Source organism: Haliotis cracherodii, unplaced genomic scaffold, assembly GCF_022045235.1.
Source record: "Haliotis cracherodii isolate W230 unplaced genomic scaffold, xgHalCrac1.p SCAF_5, whole genome shotgun sequence".
NCBI lineage: Eukaryota > Metazoa > Mollusca > Gastropoda > Lepetellida > Haliotidae > Haliotis > Haliotis cracherodii.
The window spans coordinates 58,499,243-58,518,062 of NW_027266308.1; the positions used below are offsets into that span (position 1 = coordinate 58,499,243).

At 41.8% G+C, this 18,820-nt stretch overlaps 1 protein-coding gene across 1 annotated transcript; it reads right to left on the reverse strand.

Moving 5' to 3' along the window:
• Positions 1-266: 266 nt before the first annotated feature.
• Positions 267-18,240, reverse strand: LOC139443790 (glutamate receptor ionotropic, kainate 3-like). The gene is made up of 10 exons (XM_071224707.1): positions 18,150-18,240; positions 14,946-15,035; positions 14,178-14,362; positions 6,847-7,020; positions 5,156-5,256; positions 4,566-4,653; positions 3,930-4,127; positions 2,567-2,654; positions 1,359-1,573; positions 267-530 (listed from the first exon to the last, which is right to left on the reverse strand). Exons 1-10 carry the CDS (start codon positions 18,238-18,240, stop codon positions 267-269), a joined length of 1,494 nt encoding a protein of 497 aa, XP_071080808.1.
• Positions 18,241-18,820: the final 580 nt, after the last annotated feature.

Genomic DNA, 18,820 nt, shown 5'->3' on the forward strand with positions numbered 1-18,820 from the left:
TGAAAATCAATTCTCCGGCTAAATGTTGCAAAAGGGTCTCTGCTTTGACGCCATGTACTGAAATACAATGTCATTAATACCACACGTGTTAGTTGTGTAGCTCTCACAAACACTTGTCATAGATTTATAGCCGTCTTTAAATGCTGCCTCATCTCGTACCTAGCAGCACCTTGTGCGTTTTATTCGACTAATGATTCTGCTGCATATAAACTAAATCCAGAAAAAATGTCTAAGAAATATGTTCGTTTTGTACGTTCGTACTTTACTTACAACTTATTAAAATCTGAAGCAATCGGGGAGTTTTTCGGCATGGCCAGACTTGCAGTGAAGACCGCTATCTTTTGTCCTAGGAAGTCCACATCACAGCTCCATGGCGTCTCCTCTTTATACCGAGTGTAAACCAAGGCATACTCGCCGAGTAACACCCGATCCATGTGTTTGGAAACGTTACTACTTGTTACTGAAGGGTCGGTCTTGTTGTGCTTCATGATCGTGTGCCACAACCTCAAGAGGACATCATCTGTGGATTCCTGAGACAGATACAACTGGTGCTACATATTCCACAAGGGGTGATGTGTATATGTCTAGAACACTAGCATGTTTTGTTTTGTTTCAGAAATATTCCAGCTATATGACGGCGATCCATAAATAATCGAGTCTGGACCAGACAGTCCATTGATTGATGTCATGAACATCGGTCTACACAATTTGGATACGATGACATGCATTAACTAAGTCACCTATCCAGTTCACCCGATCCGGTTATTCGCCTCCTACGCCAAGCATAATGGCCTTCTACGGCATGTATGGGTTGCTGAATCTACCCCGAATCTAAAGAAACATCTGCTGCAAGTATGGTAATTTGATTGGGGTTTATCAATGGTTGCTGATCCATCTTTATGCTTGAACCACCCTCTCCATCCTTTTAGAAAGGTCAGCCGGTTTCTGAAATCTCCTTTGACAGAGTGTAGTTTTGGGGACTGTCCAAAAAGCGATCATTACTGCCGCCCATGATGAAATATACTGTATCCGGTCTTCAGCAACCCGTGCTTGTCGTAAGAGGCGACTAACGGGATCGGGTGGTCAGGCTTGGTGACTTGGTTAATGCATGTCATCGTATCCCAATAGCGTGGATCTATGCTCATGATATTAATTGGATTGTCAGGTCCAGACTGGAATATTGCGGTGGAGTGCGGCGTTAAACAACCAACCAACCAACCAACACTAACAGTAGTGTAGAAATTGTTTCACAGTTTGTATACGTAGCCATGTGAGGATTCGAACCTCAGCTTTCGGCTTGACGGGCGAACGCTTTGATATCTTGGTTACTCCAATGAGTCTATCAATGTAAACGTTACCGATATAAACTGCTGATGGGCTTCTCCCCCAACGATCCCCAACGTGTACTGCTCACTGTCCAACAACTCTGTGAGGGAATGGAAGGGAGTAGGCGTTTTAGGGACAGCAAGAGTAGCTATGAGTTTACCGCTGAAGATTGACGCCATGATCACAGAGAACAAGCACCACGATGAGACCAACATCCGCCCGGACCCCGTTCGGGGAATAAGTCCACCTGCAGGAGGAGAAACGTGAAGTCTTATTGAGATAACATTCACTTGTAGGAGGGGGGAGTGAAGTCTTATTGAGATAACATTCACTTGTAGGAGGGGGAAGTGAAGTCTTATTAAGATAACATTCACTTGTAGGAGGGGGAAGTGAAGTCTTATTAAGTTAACATTCACTTGTAGGAGGGGGAGTGAAGTCTTATTAAGTTAACATTCACTTGTAGGAGGGGGGAGTGAAGTCTTATTAAGATAACATTCACTTGTAGGAGGGGGAAGTGAAGTCTTATTAAGTTAACATTCACTTGTAGGAGGGGGAGTGAAGTATTATTAAGTTAACGTTCACTTGTAGGAGAGGGGGGGGGGTGTGTGTGTGTGTGAAGTCTTATTGAGATAACATTCACTTGTAGGAGGGGGGAGTGAAGTCTTATTAAGTTAACATTCACTTGTAGTAGAGGGGGGAGTGAAGTCTTATTGAGATAACATTCACTTGTAGGAGGGGGGGGGGGGGGGGTGCAGTTTTATTGAGATAACATTCATTTGTAGGAGGGGAGGGGGGTGCAGTCTTATTGAGATAACATTCACTTGTAGGAGGGGGAGTAAAGTCTTATTAAGATAACATTCACTTGTAGGAGGGGGGAGTGAAGTCTTATTGAGATAATGTTCACTTGTAGGAGGGGGGAGTGAAGTCTTTTTGAGATAACATTCACTTGTAGGAGGGGGGAGTGAAGTCTTATTAAGTTAACATTCACTTGTAGGAGGGGGAAGTGAAGTCTTATTAAGATAACATTCACTTGTAGGAGGGGGGAGTGAAGTCTTATTCAGTTAACATTCACTTGTAGGAGGGGGAAGTGAAGTCTTATTGAGATAACATTCACTTGTAGGAGGGGGGAGTGAAGTCTTATTGAGATAACGTTCACTTGTAGGAGGGGGGAGTGAAGTCTTATTAAGATAACATTCACTTGTAGGAGGGGGGAGTGAAGTCTTATTGAGATAACATTCACTTGTAGGAGGGGGGAGTGCAGTCTTATTAAGATAACGTTCACTTGTAGGAGGAGAAACGTGAAGTCTTATTGAGATAACGACATTAACCTGCAGGAAGAGAAATGTGAAGTCTTATTGAGATTACATTCACTTGTAGAAGGAGAAATGTGAAGTCTTATTGAGATTACGTTCACTTGTAGGAGGAGAAACGTGAAGTCTTATTGAGATAACGTTAACCTGCAGGAGGAGTGAAGTCTTATTGAGGTAACGACGTCCACCTACAGTAGCAGAAACGTGAAGTCTTATTGAGGTAACGACGTCCACCTACAGGAACAGAAACGTGAAGTCTTATTGAGATAACGACGTCCACCTACAGGATTGGGGAGTGAAGTCTTATTGAGATAACGACGTCCACCTACAGGGGAAGAGATGTAAAGTCTTATTGAGAGAACGACGTCCACCTACAGGATTAGGGAGTGAAGTCTCATTGAGATAACGACGGCCACCTACAGGAGGGGGGAATGATAACAACGTTCATTCACAAGAAGAGAATCAGAACAACGTTCACCAAAAAGGTAAAAACAAGAAGACATAATTGGACAACATTTCACAGTGTGTTCTGTGTGACTGATGGTGATTGTGATGTGCCTGTGCTGATACATCTTCCCCAGGCAAGAGCGTCCACTAGCCTTTTTATCAAAGTCTTGTTCCCACCTTTGTCACACCAATCCAACTTTCCTGTGCTCAATATGACTGGACTATCGCACATGTCAATAGTCCAATCAGAGAACGTTTGACAAAGTCAACATCTACGACTGGTGCACCTTCGTATGAAAGTGATTTCACGCTGCCTGTCTTTGTTGACACGAATATGCTTGTTCATCTTTCCGCTGTGTTGATAGTGATTGTGATGTGTCTGTGCTGCTGGTGATTGTAACGTGTCTGTGCTGCTGGTGATTGTTATGTGTCTGTGCTGCTGGTGATTGTTATGTGTCTGTGCTGCTGGTGATTGTTATGTTTCTGTGCTGCTGGTGATTGTTATGTGTCTGTGCTGATAGTGATTGTGGTGTGTCTGTGCTGATGGTGATTGTGATGTGTCTGTGCTGATAGTGATTGTTATGTGTCTGTGCTGATGGTGATTGTGATGTGTTTGTGCTGATATTGATTGTTATGTGAATGTGCTCTCTATCTGTGTCTCTGTCTGTCTCTCTGAAACTGTGTAACTATATCTAATCTAATCTATCATATTTTATGGTCACCATGTTAATTACCTCTCTGACACATACATGCGTACATATGCCACAATGAAACAGCAAAAGACATCACAACACCATGTGTCCTTCCTTCAGTCCGGTGCACGATGTAGGCCAAGATTGAGCTCACTGTGACTAGTGCTACCGCCAGGCATAAGTAGACCTTGGGGTGAAACAAGTCCAGTAAGAGACGCCATTTTGACACGGTCTGGTCGAGCCGTCTAAACGCTACGTCAGAATACTCATATGAGATAGGCGTGGAAAGGAAGTCGATCACGCGCTGCCGTTCTGAGGACATCGCCAGGGGAGCAACCGTAAAATCCACTTCCTGATAATTCAAAGAAAGAGCATCAAAGGACTGTATAATAATGACCCTGCTTGGTCCTCGATAATAAAATATTTATATAACGTCAACGCGAAGCGTATAATCACCCTCAATTATCAGATTCCATTTGTGCATAAATACATAACGGGGAAACATTTATGACTGGGTCACTGAATATGAGTGATGGTATCAGGTGTCCGAGAAAGACATTGCCTTGGCAATGGTGAAATAATGTTGGTGATGAATAAAAAATTCTTTGAATGAACAATGAAGATTTTACAAATCCCATCTACTTCGCGAAATACCTCGGAGATTTCAGGATACCAGGTTGAACAACAAGTTCATCCGACGGCCTCTTGGGCTTATTCCGCTTTATGTTGATAGCTCTAGTGTTCACTTATGGGACACTCATTACACAAATGTACTAGGTCTTCCACGTACCCTGTCGATGAGCTGACGTACGATACCGTCCCAGTGGCCGTCGATCTCCACACCCCAGCGTCTGTCAGGAGGTTCCACTAAGACGTATCTGGAAAGAGATATTGTTGTGTTGATGTGAACGATGCCGTGGAATACACACACATCACCGTCCCGGACAGGATAGAGTCATAATGCTGCACAAGTGATGTCAGGACATTGCTCATGTGATACTAATATCTCACTTAGGATATGGCAGAAAAGAATAACATTTTGAATCTAATGCATTCTTCATCACTTGGTTTATCATGTTCCTCAATCGGATAACTCATAATATAATAACAAGATTTAAAGTTACTCAGTTTGAACTATATAACAGTGCAAGTGTGAATATTTATAGGGTTATATTTCTCAAGTCTATAGAATCCCTTCTTGACACCTCCTAGTCCAGAAACTCCCCTCGCTGTGGTCAGTCTCGGTCAAAGGTATAAACAAATTTGCGCGTGCTATTTCAAATGGCTACATATAAAGAAACAAAAATATTCTTTTTGATAATTCAAATAATATACCATTTTCCAGTGGGTTTGCATTTGAAACCAAAAGCGGTGACATACGTGAAATTAAGCAGGTAGGCCATTATGTCCAGCAGGTCTATACAGTGGCCTTTGTAGATGGTTGACCCGTTACTCTCTGACTTTATGATGAACTGTCTCCACTGAAAACATAATCATACAAGTTCATATTGACATTTGGGGCACGGGTGGCCCAGTCGTCTAAGGCGCCGCGATTCGCTGTGCAGAGTTGCGTTCCTTGGGACGCCAGAAACCAATGATTGTGGGTTCGAATCCCGGTTCGCCCTAATTATGTTTCTAGGTTTGGCTGCACCATACCCGTGCTCGAGGGTTTCACCGAAGTGGTAAACGTCTGAGACCTGCATCACTTCGGACTTTCCTCCCACATTTAGCTGACACGCCGTGATATAACTGGAAAGCGGCGTTAAACCCAACTCACTCACTCACTCACTCATAATGACATGCTTGAATTGTTCGATTCCCTACATGGAACAATTAGTGAAGCCCATTTTGTGTTTCCCCTGGAATGACTATTGCTAAAAAAACAAACTCACTCTTAATATCCAAATAATGGGATAAAACGACAATTTGCATACGTTGTGTCATGTATTACATAATAATCACCGTTTATTAGTTACTATTTTGGATTTTAGAGGATATAGCATGCACAGTCTGCTATCATCCAATACAAGTCAATACGTAGTTTGTTCCTGAGGAGGTGCGATGAGGTGAAATCGGGTTTAACGTCGCGTCCAAGATTATTGCACTTATATAGCGACGTGCATGCACGTGTGTGCGTGTGTGGCTGCTTGTACAATGAGATACCATGCCGCAGTTTAACATGAATACCCAATTCATACACAGTATACTGACTCCGAGCCAACCAGTCCTTGTTTTAGCCCCTTAATGCCGAGCACCAGACAGGGTAACAACAAGTGCCATCTTTTAACGTCTTTTGGTATGATGCGGCTGGGGATCGAATCCCGGACCTTCCGCTCTCCGGGCGGACGCTCTACCATTAGACCACGGAGGCGGTCTTGTTCCTGAGGATAAATTGAGCCATTGTCTGTGTACATCAGCGAACTATTGCCAGGTCGACATGTGAAGTGGAAGCTCCGGGGCGTTGACTCGGTGTACATATTGATGGGGTATCAAGTAGTTAGCCACGTCCATGTTGACGACAAGAAATGTTTGTACATGTCTCTGACAGTGTGGTAATGGAGGTATTCAGCTATTGTTGCATCGATTTTGATGATAATGATAGACTCGTAAATTAACCTGATGTATGATGAGGATGACTTAACTCTTTACAACATAATCATGTTTTCATAAGTATGAAAGATATACAGGCAGTTCAAACATGTTAAAAGTCCGAAGTTTGCATTTAAATATCAAATATCCTGCCAAAATAAAATTTTATACCTTATAAGTTTTTAATTATGTTTTTCTGCACTCAGGAAGAGGGTGGTCACATCAATACAGATTCGGCGGGCCGTTGGCTAGCCTAGTGGTCGAAACGTTCGCTCGTCACGCTGAAGATCCGGGTTCGCCTTCCCACACAGATACAATGTGGTACATTTCTGGTTTCCCTTGCCGTGATATTGCTGGAATATTGCTCCAATCCGCGTAAAACAATACTCACTCAATAGATTTTGCTCGTCCGCTCTTTACAAGCACAACCTTTCATTCGAAATTAACCGTACACATTCATTCCAAACGTGTATGTACATTACCTCCATCAATGCAACAGTTAACTGTCGCCCATTATAGCCCGTAACGCTGTTGGGGAATATTTGAGCAGCCAGGGAGCACTTTTCCCTGCACGTCTTCATGTTGACCTGGCGCCACTGTCGCCCCCTAGGGACCCACATCAGCGTGTTCACCTCAATATTATCCGCTGTGTGGTTCTGGCAGCACAAAGACAAAAATAAATAATCCCATTTCCATCTATTTGCTGAGGTGATTTGGAGTCTGCATCATAAACTAGGAAAATCATGTGTATATTCAAGGGGTAATCCACTTTTGTGGAACTGGTGGCCTCTCGTTGCTCCCTGTCATGTTATTGCACACCTGTCTGGTTCTACACGATTGTTTACAGGCCGTCTTCATGTATTTGCCGATTGGTGTGTAAAACAATGTTCCATCACTTGAAGACCGCCCAGCTACCGTCCGCGGGTCAGCAGCTATATTCAGCCATATCAAAGGACAATGCCAGAGAATAACCAGTCTCCTTTTTAGTTTAAACAATATTTTACTTCCATCTATGAAAATATGGATTGGTTATCAGTTGATTGTCAGTACCATTATAATGTTCCCTGGATTGCCAATACGTTTATTGTGGATTGTCAGTACCGTTATTGTGTTCAGTGGATTGTCAGTACCGTTATTGTGTTCACTGGATTGTCTGTACCGTTATTGTCTTCACTGGATTGTCTGTACCGTTATTGTGTTCTCTGGATTGTCAGTATCGTTATTGTGTTCACTGGATTGTCTGTGCCGTTATTTTGTTCACTGGATTGTCTGTACCGTTATTGTGTTCCCTAGATTGTCAGTACCGTTATTGTGTTCACTGGATTGTCAGTACCGTTATTGTGTTCACTGGATTGGCTGTACCGTTATTGTGTTCACTGGATTGTCTGTACCGTTATTGTGTTCCCTAGATTGTCAGTACCGTTATTGTGTTCACTGGATTGTCTGTACCGTTATTGTGTTCTCTGGATTGTCAGTACCGTTATTGTGTTCACTGGATTGTCTGTGCCGTTATTGTGTTCACTGGATTGTCAGTACCGTTATTGTGTTCACTGGATTGTCTGTACCGTTATTGTGTTCACTGGATTGTCAGTACCGTTATTGTGTTCACTGGATTGTCAGTACCGTTATTGTGTTCACTGGATTGTCTGTACCGTTATTGTATTAACTGGATTGTCTGTACCGTTATTGTGTTCACTGGATTGTCAGTACCATTATTGTGTTCACTGGATTGTCTGTACCGTTATTGTGTTCCCTAGATTGTAAGTACCGTTATTGTGTTCCCTAGATTGTCAGTACCGTTATTGTGTTCACTGGATTGTCAGTATCGTTATTGTGTTCACTGGATTGTCTGTACCGTTAATGTGTTCCCTAGACTGTCAGTACCGTTATGTGTTCACTGGATTGTCTGTACCGTTATTGTGTTCCCTAGATTGTCAGTATCGTTATTGTGTTCCCTAGATTGTCAGTACCGTTATTATGTTCACTGGATTGTCAGTATCGTTATTGTGTTCATTGGATTGTCTGTACCGTTATTGTGTTCCCTAGATTGTAAGTACCGTTATTGTGTTCCCTAGATTGTCAGTATCGTTATTGTGTTCACTGGATTGTCAGTATCGTTATTGTGTTCACTGGATTGTCTGCACCGTTATTGTGTTCACTGGATTGTCTGTACCGTTATTGTGTTCCCTAGATTGTAAGTACCGTTATTGTGTTCCCTAGATTGTAAGTACCGTTATTGTGTTCACTGGATTGTCAGTACCGTTATGTGTTCACTTGATTGTCAGTACCGTTATGTGTTCACTGGATTGTCTGTACCGTTATTGTGTTCACTGGATTGTCAGTACCGTTATTGTGTTCCCTTGATTGTCAGTATCGTTATTGTGTTCCCTATATTGTCAGTACCGTTATTATGTTCACTGGATTGTCAGTATCGTTATTGTGTTCATTGGATTGTCTGTACCGTTATTGTGTTCCCTGGATTGTCAATACCGTTACTGTGTTCACTGGATTGTCTGTACCATTATTGTGTTCACTGGATTGTCAGTACCGTTATTGTGTTCATTGGATTGTCTATACCGTTATTGTGTTCACTGGATTGTCAATACCGTTATTGTGTTCACTGGATTCCTGGATTGTCAGTACCGTTATTGTGTTCACTGGATTCCTGGATTGTCAGTACCGTTATTGTGTTCACTGGATTGTCTGTACCGTTATTGTGTTCACTGTATTGTCAGTACCGTTATTGTGTTCACTGGATTGTCTGTACCGTTATTGTGTTCACTGGATTCCTGGATTGTCAGTATCGTTATTGTGTTCCCTTGATTGTCAGTATCGTTATTGTGTTCCCTTGATTGTCTGTACCATTATTGTGTTCACTGGATTGTCAGTACCGTTATTGTCTTCACTGGATTCCTGGATTGTCAGTATCGTTATTGTGTTCACTGGATTGTCAGTACCGTTATTGTGTTCACTGGATTGTCTGTACCGTTATTGTCTTCACTGGATTCCTGGATTGTCAGTATCGTTATTGTGTTCCCTTTAATGTCAGTACCGTTATTGTGTTCACTGGATTGTCTGTACCGTTATTGTGTTCCCTTGATTGTCAGTACCGTTATTGTGTTCACTGTATTGTCAGTACCGTTATTGTGTTCTCTGGATTGTCAGTACCGTTATTGTGTTCACTGGATTGTCTGTACCGTTATTGTGTTCTCTGGATTGTCAGTACCGTTATTGTGTTCACTGGATTTTCAGGTAAATAAGCCAATAAGTTGTCATTCAATTGTCAAAATTATTCATGTTCGAAAATGCCGAGACTCATCGTATCCAAAGAGGGGAATCGCAGTCTTCTGTTCACGCCACTTAAACGTCCACCACAGCACCATTTTGGGGCCCGATACACACAGTTGAATTCCACTGCAGACCGTCCGAGAACCGACCGACCAGGATTTACTACCCCTGCACAGGATCGCTACATTCGACTGTTCCACCTACGTCATCGCAATGCCGCAGCTACGGTGACCGCAGGACTCATCCCTGGTTTGAGGAGGGATCTGACTTGGTTGTGGTTCAGGGAAATTTGATAGCAAATTGCTACATGAATCAAATTCTTCAACCTAACCTTCTTTCAATCATTGACCGCCAAAGGGACGAGATCTCCAGATATCAACCCAACCGAACACCTCTGGGATGAAATCAATCGACGTGTACGTCAACGTCAGAACACGCCGCACCCACTCCTATAACTGGCCAACGCGTTAAATGCAGAATGGCGCAGAACGTGACTATCGAGCTCCAAAATTTCAAATTTGTATCTATGATATTAAATTAAATATATCGACTTTACAATATATTTACTAAAAATCTACCTGTGCGTTTCTTGTTTTTGAAGATTGTAAATAATCGAATCTGGATAGGACAATCCAGTGATTGACATCATGAGCATCGATTTACGCAATTGAGATACGACGACATGCATCAACAAAGTCAGCGAACCTGACCACTCGATACCGTTAGTCGCCTTTTACGACAAACACTGTCGCCTCTTATGGCAAGAATGAGTTGCTGAAAACCTATTCTACCCCGGATCTTCACAGGTCTCAAAGTGTTTGTCATTTACCAAGCCTTGTAGATTTTTCTTCCTCGATTTTGTAAATTAGATTGGCACTTGTCGTTATTAGATTAATCGCTATTTTATTTGTCAACCGCTGTCACATACAAATCTACTAATGGGCCTTGACGGGCATCATTCATACCATCAAATGTTTGATTTGCAACATACCTGCTATAAAGTGACGTTGTCGTCGCTTCTTTTCAGTGATCCATTTACACAATCGTTACCGCTATTTTGCCTGTTACCTGGTGTTTGGTTACGCTTTATAGAATCTGATTTGGCGGATAATCGAGACTGTTACTTTCTAACATATGTATGTTGTATAACTGTCTATAGTGTGTTATACTGAACATTGTATCAAACGTATGTGGACTGGAGACAATAACGGTACCGACAATCCAGGGACCACAATAACGGTACTGACAATTCAGAGAACACAACAACGGTACCGACAATCCAGTGATCACAATAACGGTAATGACAATCCATTGAACACCACTACTGTGTTTAAATCCAGTGACCACAATAACGGTGAGAAAAATCCAGTGAACACAATAACGGTAATGAAAATCCAGTGAACACAACAACTGTGTTTAAAATCCAGTGAACACAATAACGGTACTGCACATTCAGTAAGCCCAATAACGATGCGGAGAATCCAGTGGGCACAATAACGGTGTGACAAAATCCAGTGAACACAATAACGGTGTGAAAAATCCAGTGAACACCAGAACGGTGTGAAAAATCCAGTGAACACAATAACGGTAATGACAATCCAGTGAACACAACAACTGTGTTTAAAATCCAGTGAACACAATAACGGTACTGCACATTCAGTAAGCCCAATAACGATGCGGAGAATCCAGTGGGCACAATAACGGTGTGACAAAATCCAGTGAACACAATAACGGTGTGACAAAATCCAGTGAACACAATAACGGTGTGAAAAATCCAGTGAACACCAGAACGGTGTGAAAAATCCAGTGAACACAATAACGGTAATGACAATCCAGTGAACACAATAACGGTGTGAAAATCCAGTGAGCACAATCCAGTGAGCACAATAACGGTACTGACAATCCAGTGAACACAACTACTTTGTTTAAAATCCGGTGAACACAATAACGGTACTGAAAATCCGGTGTGAACACAATAACGGTACTGAAAATCCAGTAAGTACAATAACGGTACTGAAAATCCAGTAAGTACAATAACGGTACTGAAAATCCAGTGAACACAATAACGGTACTGAAAATCCAGTGAACACAATACCGGTACTGAAAATCCGGTGTTCACGATAACGGTACTAAAAATCCGGTGAGCACAACGGTACTGAAAATCCGGTGAACACAATAACGGTACTCAAAATCCGGTGAACCCAATAACGGTACTGAAAATCCGGTGAACACAATGACGGTACTGAAAATGCGGTGTGAACTGAATGACGGTACTGAAAATCCGGTGAACACAATAACGGTACTGAAAATCCAGTGAACACAATAACGGTACTGACAGTGCGGTGAACACAATGACGGTACTGAAAATCCGATGGGAACACAAAAACGGTACTGAAAATCCGGTGAACACAATAACGGTACTGAAAATCCGGTGAACACAATAACGGTACTGAAAATCCAGTGAACACAATAACGGTACTGACAGTGCGGTGAACACAATGACGGTACTGAAAATCCGATGTGAACACAAAAACGGTACTGAAAATCCGGTGAACACAATAACGGTACTGAAAATCCGGTGAACACAATAACGGTACTGAAACGGCACGCCTGAAACGTATGCCTGTGGGTTCGCATCCCGGTTCGTCGAGATGATGTTTCCAGGTTTGTCTCCCGTCGTGATATTGCCGGAATATTGCTTAAAGCGGCGTTAAACCATACTCACTCACTCACTCACTCCAGGTTTGTCAGCACCATACCCGTGCTCGTGGGTTTCACCGAAGTGGTAAACATCTAAGACCTGCATCACTTCGGGCTTTCTTCCCACATTAAGCTGACCCGCCGTGATATGACTGGAATACTGTTCAAAGCAGCGTTTAACCCAACTTACTCGCTTACAACAGACAGCCACCACCTGGGTCTATTCTGAACAGGGATCCTCAAAGGGACTTTAAGTTTCACTTTCAATTTATATTTCTGACTTTAATGATGCTCGTGAGCGAATCCATACCCACCATTACAGCGAGATTATCCAGTTGATTCCCCAATGACATCAGATCTGGAAATCCGTCAGACGACGCCATATAAGGTGACTCCATAACCAGCCATCTTGATTGACGGCGTGTATAAGTTATATGGCATGACTCCGCGTCAAGATTGTTAACCTGTAAACCAATAGGAAAGGTAGAACAAATCATGACAATTCATCATTGAATGGGTCCCCGGTAGGGTGAGATGACAATGTGACTGGTAACCTTGCAGCCACTTTGGTTGTAAATTTTGCATGTGATACATCTATATGGAGGAAATTATGTATCCACGAACTGGTGGATATAACGAATCTATTTTTTGGTTCAGGCCATTTGCTGTATATATGTTGTACATATGCTTATAACGAACTACGGTTATAACGAAATTAGTTATCCTTTTGGGTTCATTATAACCGTAGTTAATTGTAGTTAATGTAAAGGTTACATCGTTTCCAGAATAAAATCTCTCAGTGACGTATGCCGGATTATACATCCAGTAAACTACGGTTATAACGAACACGCTTATAACGAACTGACGTATATAACGAACTTACTTCTTAGTCCCGACTATTTGCTGTAGTTATGCTGCATATATGCTTATAACGAACTACGGTTATAACGAATTAAACCTAGTAGTCCCTTTGAGTTCGTTATAACCGTAGTTTACTGCATCTGGCTTAACGAATCAGGTAAACTGAAGGACAAAATAAAGTATACCGAGTTGGTATTTTAAGTAATTGAAACTTTAAAGAACTGTTGTCAAATTCAATATGTCTATTTAACCATCACTCATTGATGCAACATTTTGTAAAAAGTAATCTGTGGCTGGGTAATTGTGTGTAACAAAAAAATTCTTTTTAATGAAAATTGGATAAGAAATTAATTTGCAAGAACACGAACCCTACCATGTTTGAAATATTGTGCTGAAAAAAGCAAATTTACTGATTTTCAAAAATAAGTAAATCAAATTATATTTAAATACAAAAATAAGTTACGAGTATTCTTTGAGTGCTGACTAAGAGCCACTTTAGTTAATGTTTTGGATAACTTGATTTTTTCAAGTGAAAATCAAACACTGATTACATCATCAAAGAGGTTTAGTTTCTTTTGTTCTCCAGTTTAGTAACGTACCAAACAGTAGTCATCTCGAGTGTGAGTGAGTGAGTTGGGTATAACGCCGCTTTTAACAGTATTCAAGTTATATCACGGCGTGTCAGCTTAATGTGGGAGGAAAGACCGAAGTGATGCAGGTCTTAGACGTTTACCACTTCGATGAAACTGACAAACCTAGAAACATAATCGGGGCGAAACGGTATTCGAACCCACAATCATAGGTTTCTGGCGTGCCCAAGGAACGCAACTCTGCACAGCGAATCACCTGATCCACCAAGTCGCTCCTTACGACAAACACGTTATGTAATGGGGAGCTATTCTAACCAGGAATATCGACGGGGCGCCAAGGTATGAGTAGAATCCCTGAAAGCCAATTGACTAACCACATCGATGACTTCGGTGATGCAGATTCGGCCACAGATCACGAGGTAGTTGCGATGGCGCGACTTCAGCAGCTGCACGTGCTTCAGATTGCCTTTGAGAAATGCCCGAGTTGTTTCGGGACCCACACGAAGATTGGCGTAGAGTATGACGTCAGTGGATTCGAGAAGTTGAGACACCCCCGCTTCTGCAATGTACAAATAAACCCACGTGAGCATATCCACAGTCAACGTTGATTCCCATGTATGTCTCACTTGGGATCAAATGATTCGGCTCAAACGTTGATCTTTGGTCTCACAGAACCCATGTGCTGGTTTCTCTCAGGTGGTAACCGACAAAGACCAGGACTTTATTTCAACAGTGACATGACATGCCGGTGCATACACATACAGGTTCTACTGCACCAAATCAGAACCAGTTGGGACAGTGCGGTTTTCGCCTTCAGTGCAGATCTAGAGATATCTGCAGGCTGTGATTGGAGGATATTGTGTAAGATCTTTATGTCTTTTAAATGTACATCCACCCAGTTATTAAAACTGACCATGTTTTTCTATATTTAGTACTGTCTTTTTCAACATGATGCCTTATGCTGAATGTCACCACAGCTATTTTCAAATAGGTGACATTTGGTGCTTTCTGTACTCGGGAAAGGAGCTGGCTAAGCTAGTCATTTTTTTGTTTTTATTGCTGCTCGAAGGCCAAACTGTGCACACTCGTACAGGTAATAGCTGTTGAATGCTTAGTTATTGTTGTTTTTTTTATAACGTTACTATAGAAGTCTATGGGAAAACATTTGGATGTGTGTAACCTGTACTGGGTGGCGTTCAAGCCAACTCTCACAGTCAACACAGCATTGGACACTGCAAAAGGTCAATGCAAAAGGTCAATGTTCGCAAGAAAATTTAAAAAATGACCTCCAAACTCAAACAAATATGTGGTGAGTGATCATGACTATGTAAAATCCTCGAAAGAGTAACCCATTAATATGATACAGAGATATATCTTGTGTACCTGTGTCATGATCAGTGATGATGGTCACGGACGTCCAACCCAGCTGCTGGATGATTCCGGAAGCAATAGCAGTCGACCAGTTATTGTGAATTGGTTCTGAAAATATACGCATTTGTTTTGTTTGTTTGTTTGTTGTTTAACGCAGGGCTCAGCATCATATCTACTCCATGACGGCGGCCTGTACCTAATGGAGTCTGGATCAGACACTCCAGTGATTGATATTATGAGCAACGATGCACGACGTCGGGGTCCGTTGACACACCATCAACCATGTCACCGAGCCTTACCACCAAATCCATTAACGACCAGTGCAGGTTTTAGAGACAAATTCTTACCTGGAATCCCCACACGAGCTTAAAAGATACGCAATATCTAAATGATTTCCACATACATAGTAAATAGGATTAAATACGTTTGCGAATCGCAACCTATTTGTTTAAAATATACGCCACGTCCACATGGATTTTACCTTTACTGTAAATATGATGAAATACCGTTGGATATCGCATTCCTCGCGAACACCTGGTGTCAATTCTATTTCACAGTAATTCATAAACACATGCTCATGATATAGTCGGAATCGTACAATCGACTCTTCTTTATGCAGAGATTTCTATTGGCTATGTAAAGGGTTTTGTAGCTTTATTTAATTATTATAAAAATTGTTAATATACCAATGTAAAGTGTTGTATATGATGGGCACGGTATATGACACATGTGTATTCGGAGTAATATTATAATACACACACAATTGCACACAAGGATATCAGCCGAAAGCCGTTAAAGGGCACAACAGTGCTGCCGTGTGAAAACACCATTAATATGTTCGATGAGTTGTGACATTGACGTCGCACGTTAACGTTGGGCACCGTGGCCTGATGCCTTTCTGCTTGTCGTCCTCCAGATGTCATCTGTTAATAGGAATCCTCTCAGACACAGACCAGCAGTTGCTGATCAATACTGACTCGGAACCTCTTCGTTTTAGAGTCATGTTGCTGATCACCGGATGGCCCATATGCAGTTATCACCGTTAATGTGTCTCCAAAGCCGTACTAAACATTAAGTCCATTAGCGTCAATGCTGAAAATGTTAAGTGGCCATTTGTAGAGGACAATGAAACAGTAGGAAGTGGCACCTGGAACAATACACCATATTCAAATATCCAAAGGACACACACACACACACACACACACACACACACACACACACACACACACACACACACACCTGGAACATTACACCATATTCAAATATCGAAAGGAGACACACACACACACCTGGAACATTACACCATATTCAAATAACACACACACACACACACACACACACACACACACACACACACACACACACACACACACACACACACACACACCTGGACCATTACACCATATTCAAATATCCAAAGGACGCACCCACCCACCCACCCACCCACACACACATACACACCCACCTGGAACATTACACCATATTCAAATATTCAAAGGACACACACACACACACACACACACACACACCCACCCACCCATACACACCCACCTGGAACATTACACCATATTCAAATATTCAAAGGACACACACACACACACACACACACACACACACACACACACACACACACACACACACACACACACACACACACACACACACACACACACACACACACACCTGGAACATTACATCATATTCAAATGACACACACACACACACATATACATATATAGTAATAATTAAATAAGTGGAGTAAGATTGAACACAAATAAAAAAAGCAAACATATCACACCCTTGATGCATCTGCTAATAGCCTACTAAAACTGTATTCAATCTTACTCCACTTATCTAATTATTACCATATTGTGCCTGAGAGTTAGAACTTTACTGTGCTTTATATATATGTGTCACATGTGGTGAGTAAGGAGTAAGGAGGATGTTCAATGTGTTCAAAGCCACAGTTTACTGGTGGAACAACACACCTTCGGTAAGTTCTTCACCTCTTAGAGCCTTAGTATTATGACGCAGTTGCCTGAGCAGATTAGCATAATAGTGGCCATAGTGACCATTAATAATCTGATATTTGGAATGCTTTGGAATCCTTTGGAAAACCAAAGCCATCACCTTCCTTGCCAAGTGTCATGATAGAACAAACTTTGCTTTCTTCGGAGTAGTAGAGGTTAGATGTTTAATTAGATGAAATAAATCAGTTATCTTGTACAATCACAGCATGTACCATGTACATTAGACTCACGGAAAATATTATTTCAGCAAACCAATCCTAGCGCCATTATCACAGTTTCAATGAAAGGAAAAACAAAATTAAACTATACAGCACATTGTATCCATAAGCGGTTAACCCAAATGCAAAAAGGTATTGCTGGCATCATTGTAGAAGTTATGTTGATATTTTCAGTAGCTGTATTATGTTTGTGTCGCGTGTACCATCGACAGAAACGGGGGCCGAGTTACCACATGCGAAACGGACCTTGACACAATTTGTTGACAATATGGCGTCGACTCACATTAAGGACGACTCACATGGGTCGCCACCTCGAATCGAAATGCCGAATTCGACCGAGTCGTATCGTCTGAGTGATTAATCGAATTCGACAAAAGGGACCAATCGGCCTCTCGAATCCGCATCGATTGTGTAGCGAGTGGGTAGAGTCTGTTACAGCTGTTCGGCAAGTTCGATGTGGCGCGGCCAATCAATTTGCTTTTTGGAGTCACGTGCTGCGAAGAAACCACGCCTCGACTTTTCAAGAGAGGAAACCGAGCGTTTTGTGGTGCGCTATCTGAGTCACGAAACCCTGTGGAATGTCTCAAGCACGGGTTATTCCAAAAGAGATATGAGGAATGCTGCATTTACGGCGAAAAAAGTTGTAATTCATCCTCAATTTCTGATTCTTCAAATAGGTTGTTGTATGCTCCGGGCTTGTCGCGGCGGAGAATCCAGTCTTTCGTACAACAGCTTCTCTTTTTCTTCGCTTTGGCATTGTCGTCTTCTTCACACAATATCGCGCAGCAGATGACAGCTGCCATGTCTGCTTCAGACATTTTGATACCATGAAAACAAATTACCGCGAGATATTATGAGATCGCATTCAATCAGCAGATCAAATCGTGTGAGTGGTAGCAAATCGATTCGTTACAACCACCGAACATGTTGTATTTTAACGGCATTTTATGATTATTTTCAGTGAAACTCTTATTATGTGAATGTATTTAAAGCAGGTAAGAATCCGACCCAGTTTGGAACAAAGCCAGGAGCGCAGGAAACACATTGCAAAGCATTTGACTCCAAAATAAGAAAAATCGAATAAGGATAGTAGAAAAGAAAAGCATGTAATAAGGAAAGAAAGTAATTATAGAATAAGCCAGGGAATAATCGATTTTCCCGCGAAACAGATTCCATTGGGCGTAAAAGGAGAAGAGCTGTAAAAATTATATAAACGGATAACTGAAAATCAGTTTTGACACCAGGTGTTCGCGAAAAAGATAAGCATGTTGGTTTGTTGTTTTACGCCCTAATCAGCAATATTCCGGCTATATGACGGCGGCCTGTAAATAATCAAATCTGGACCAGACAATACAGTGATTGATATCATGAGCATCGATCGCCGCAATTGGGATCAGT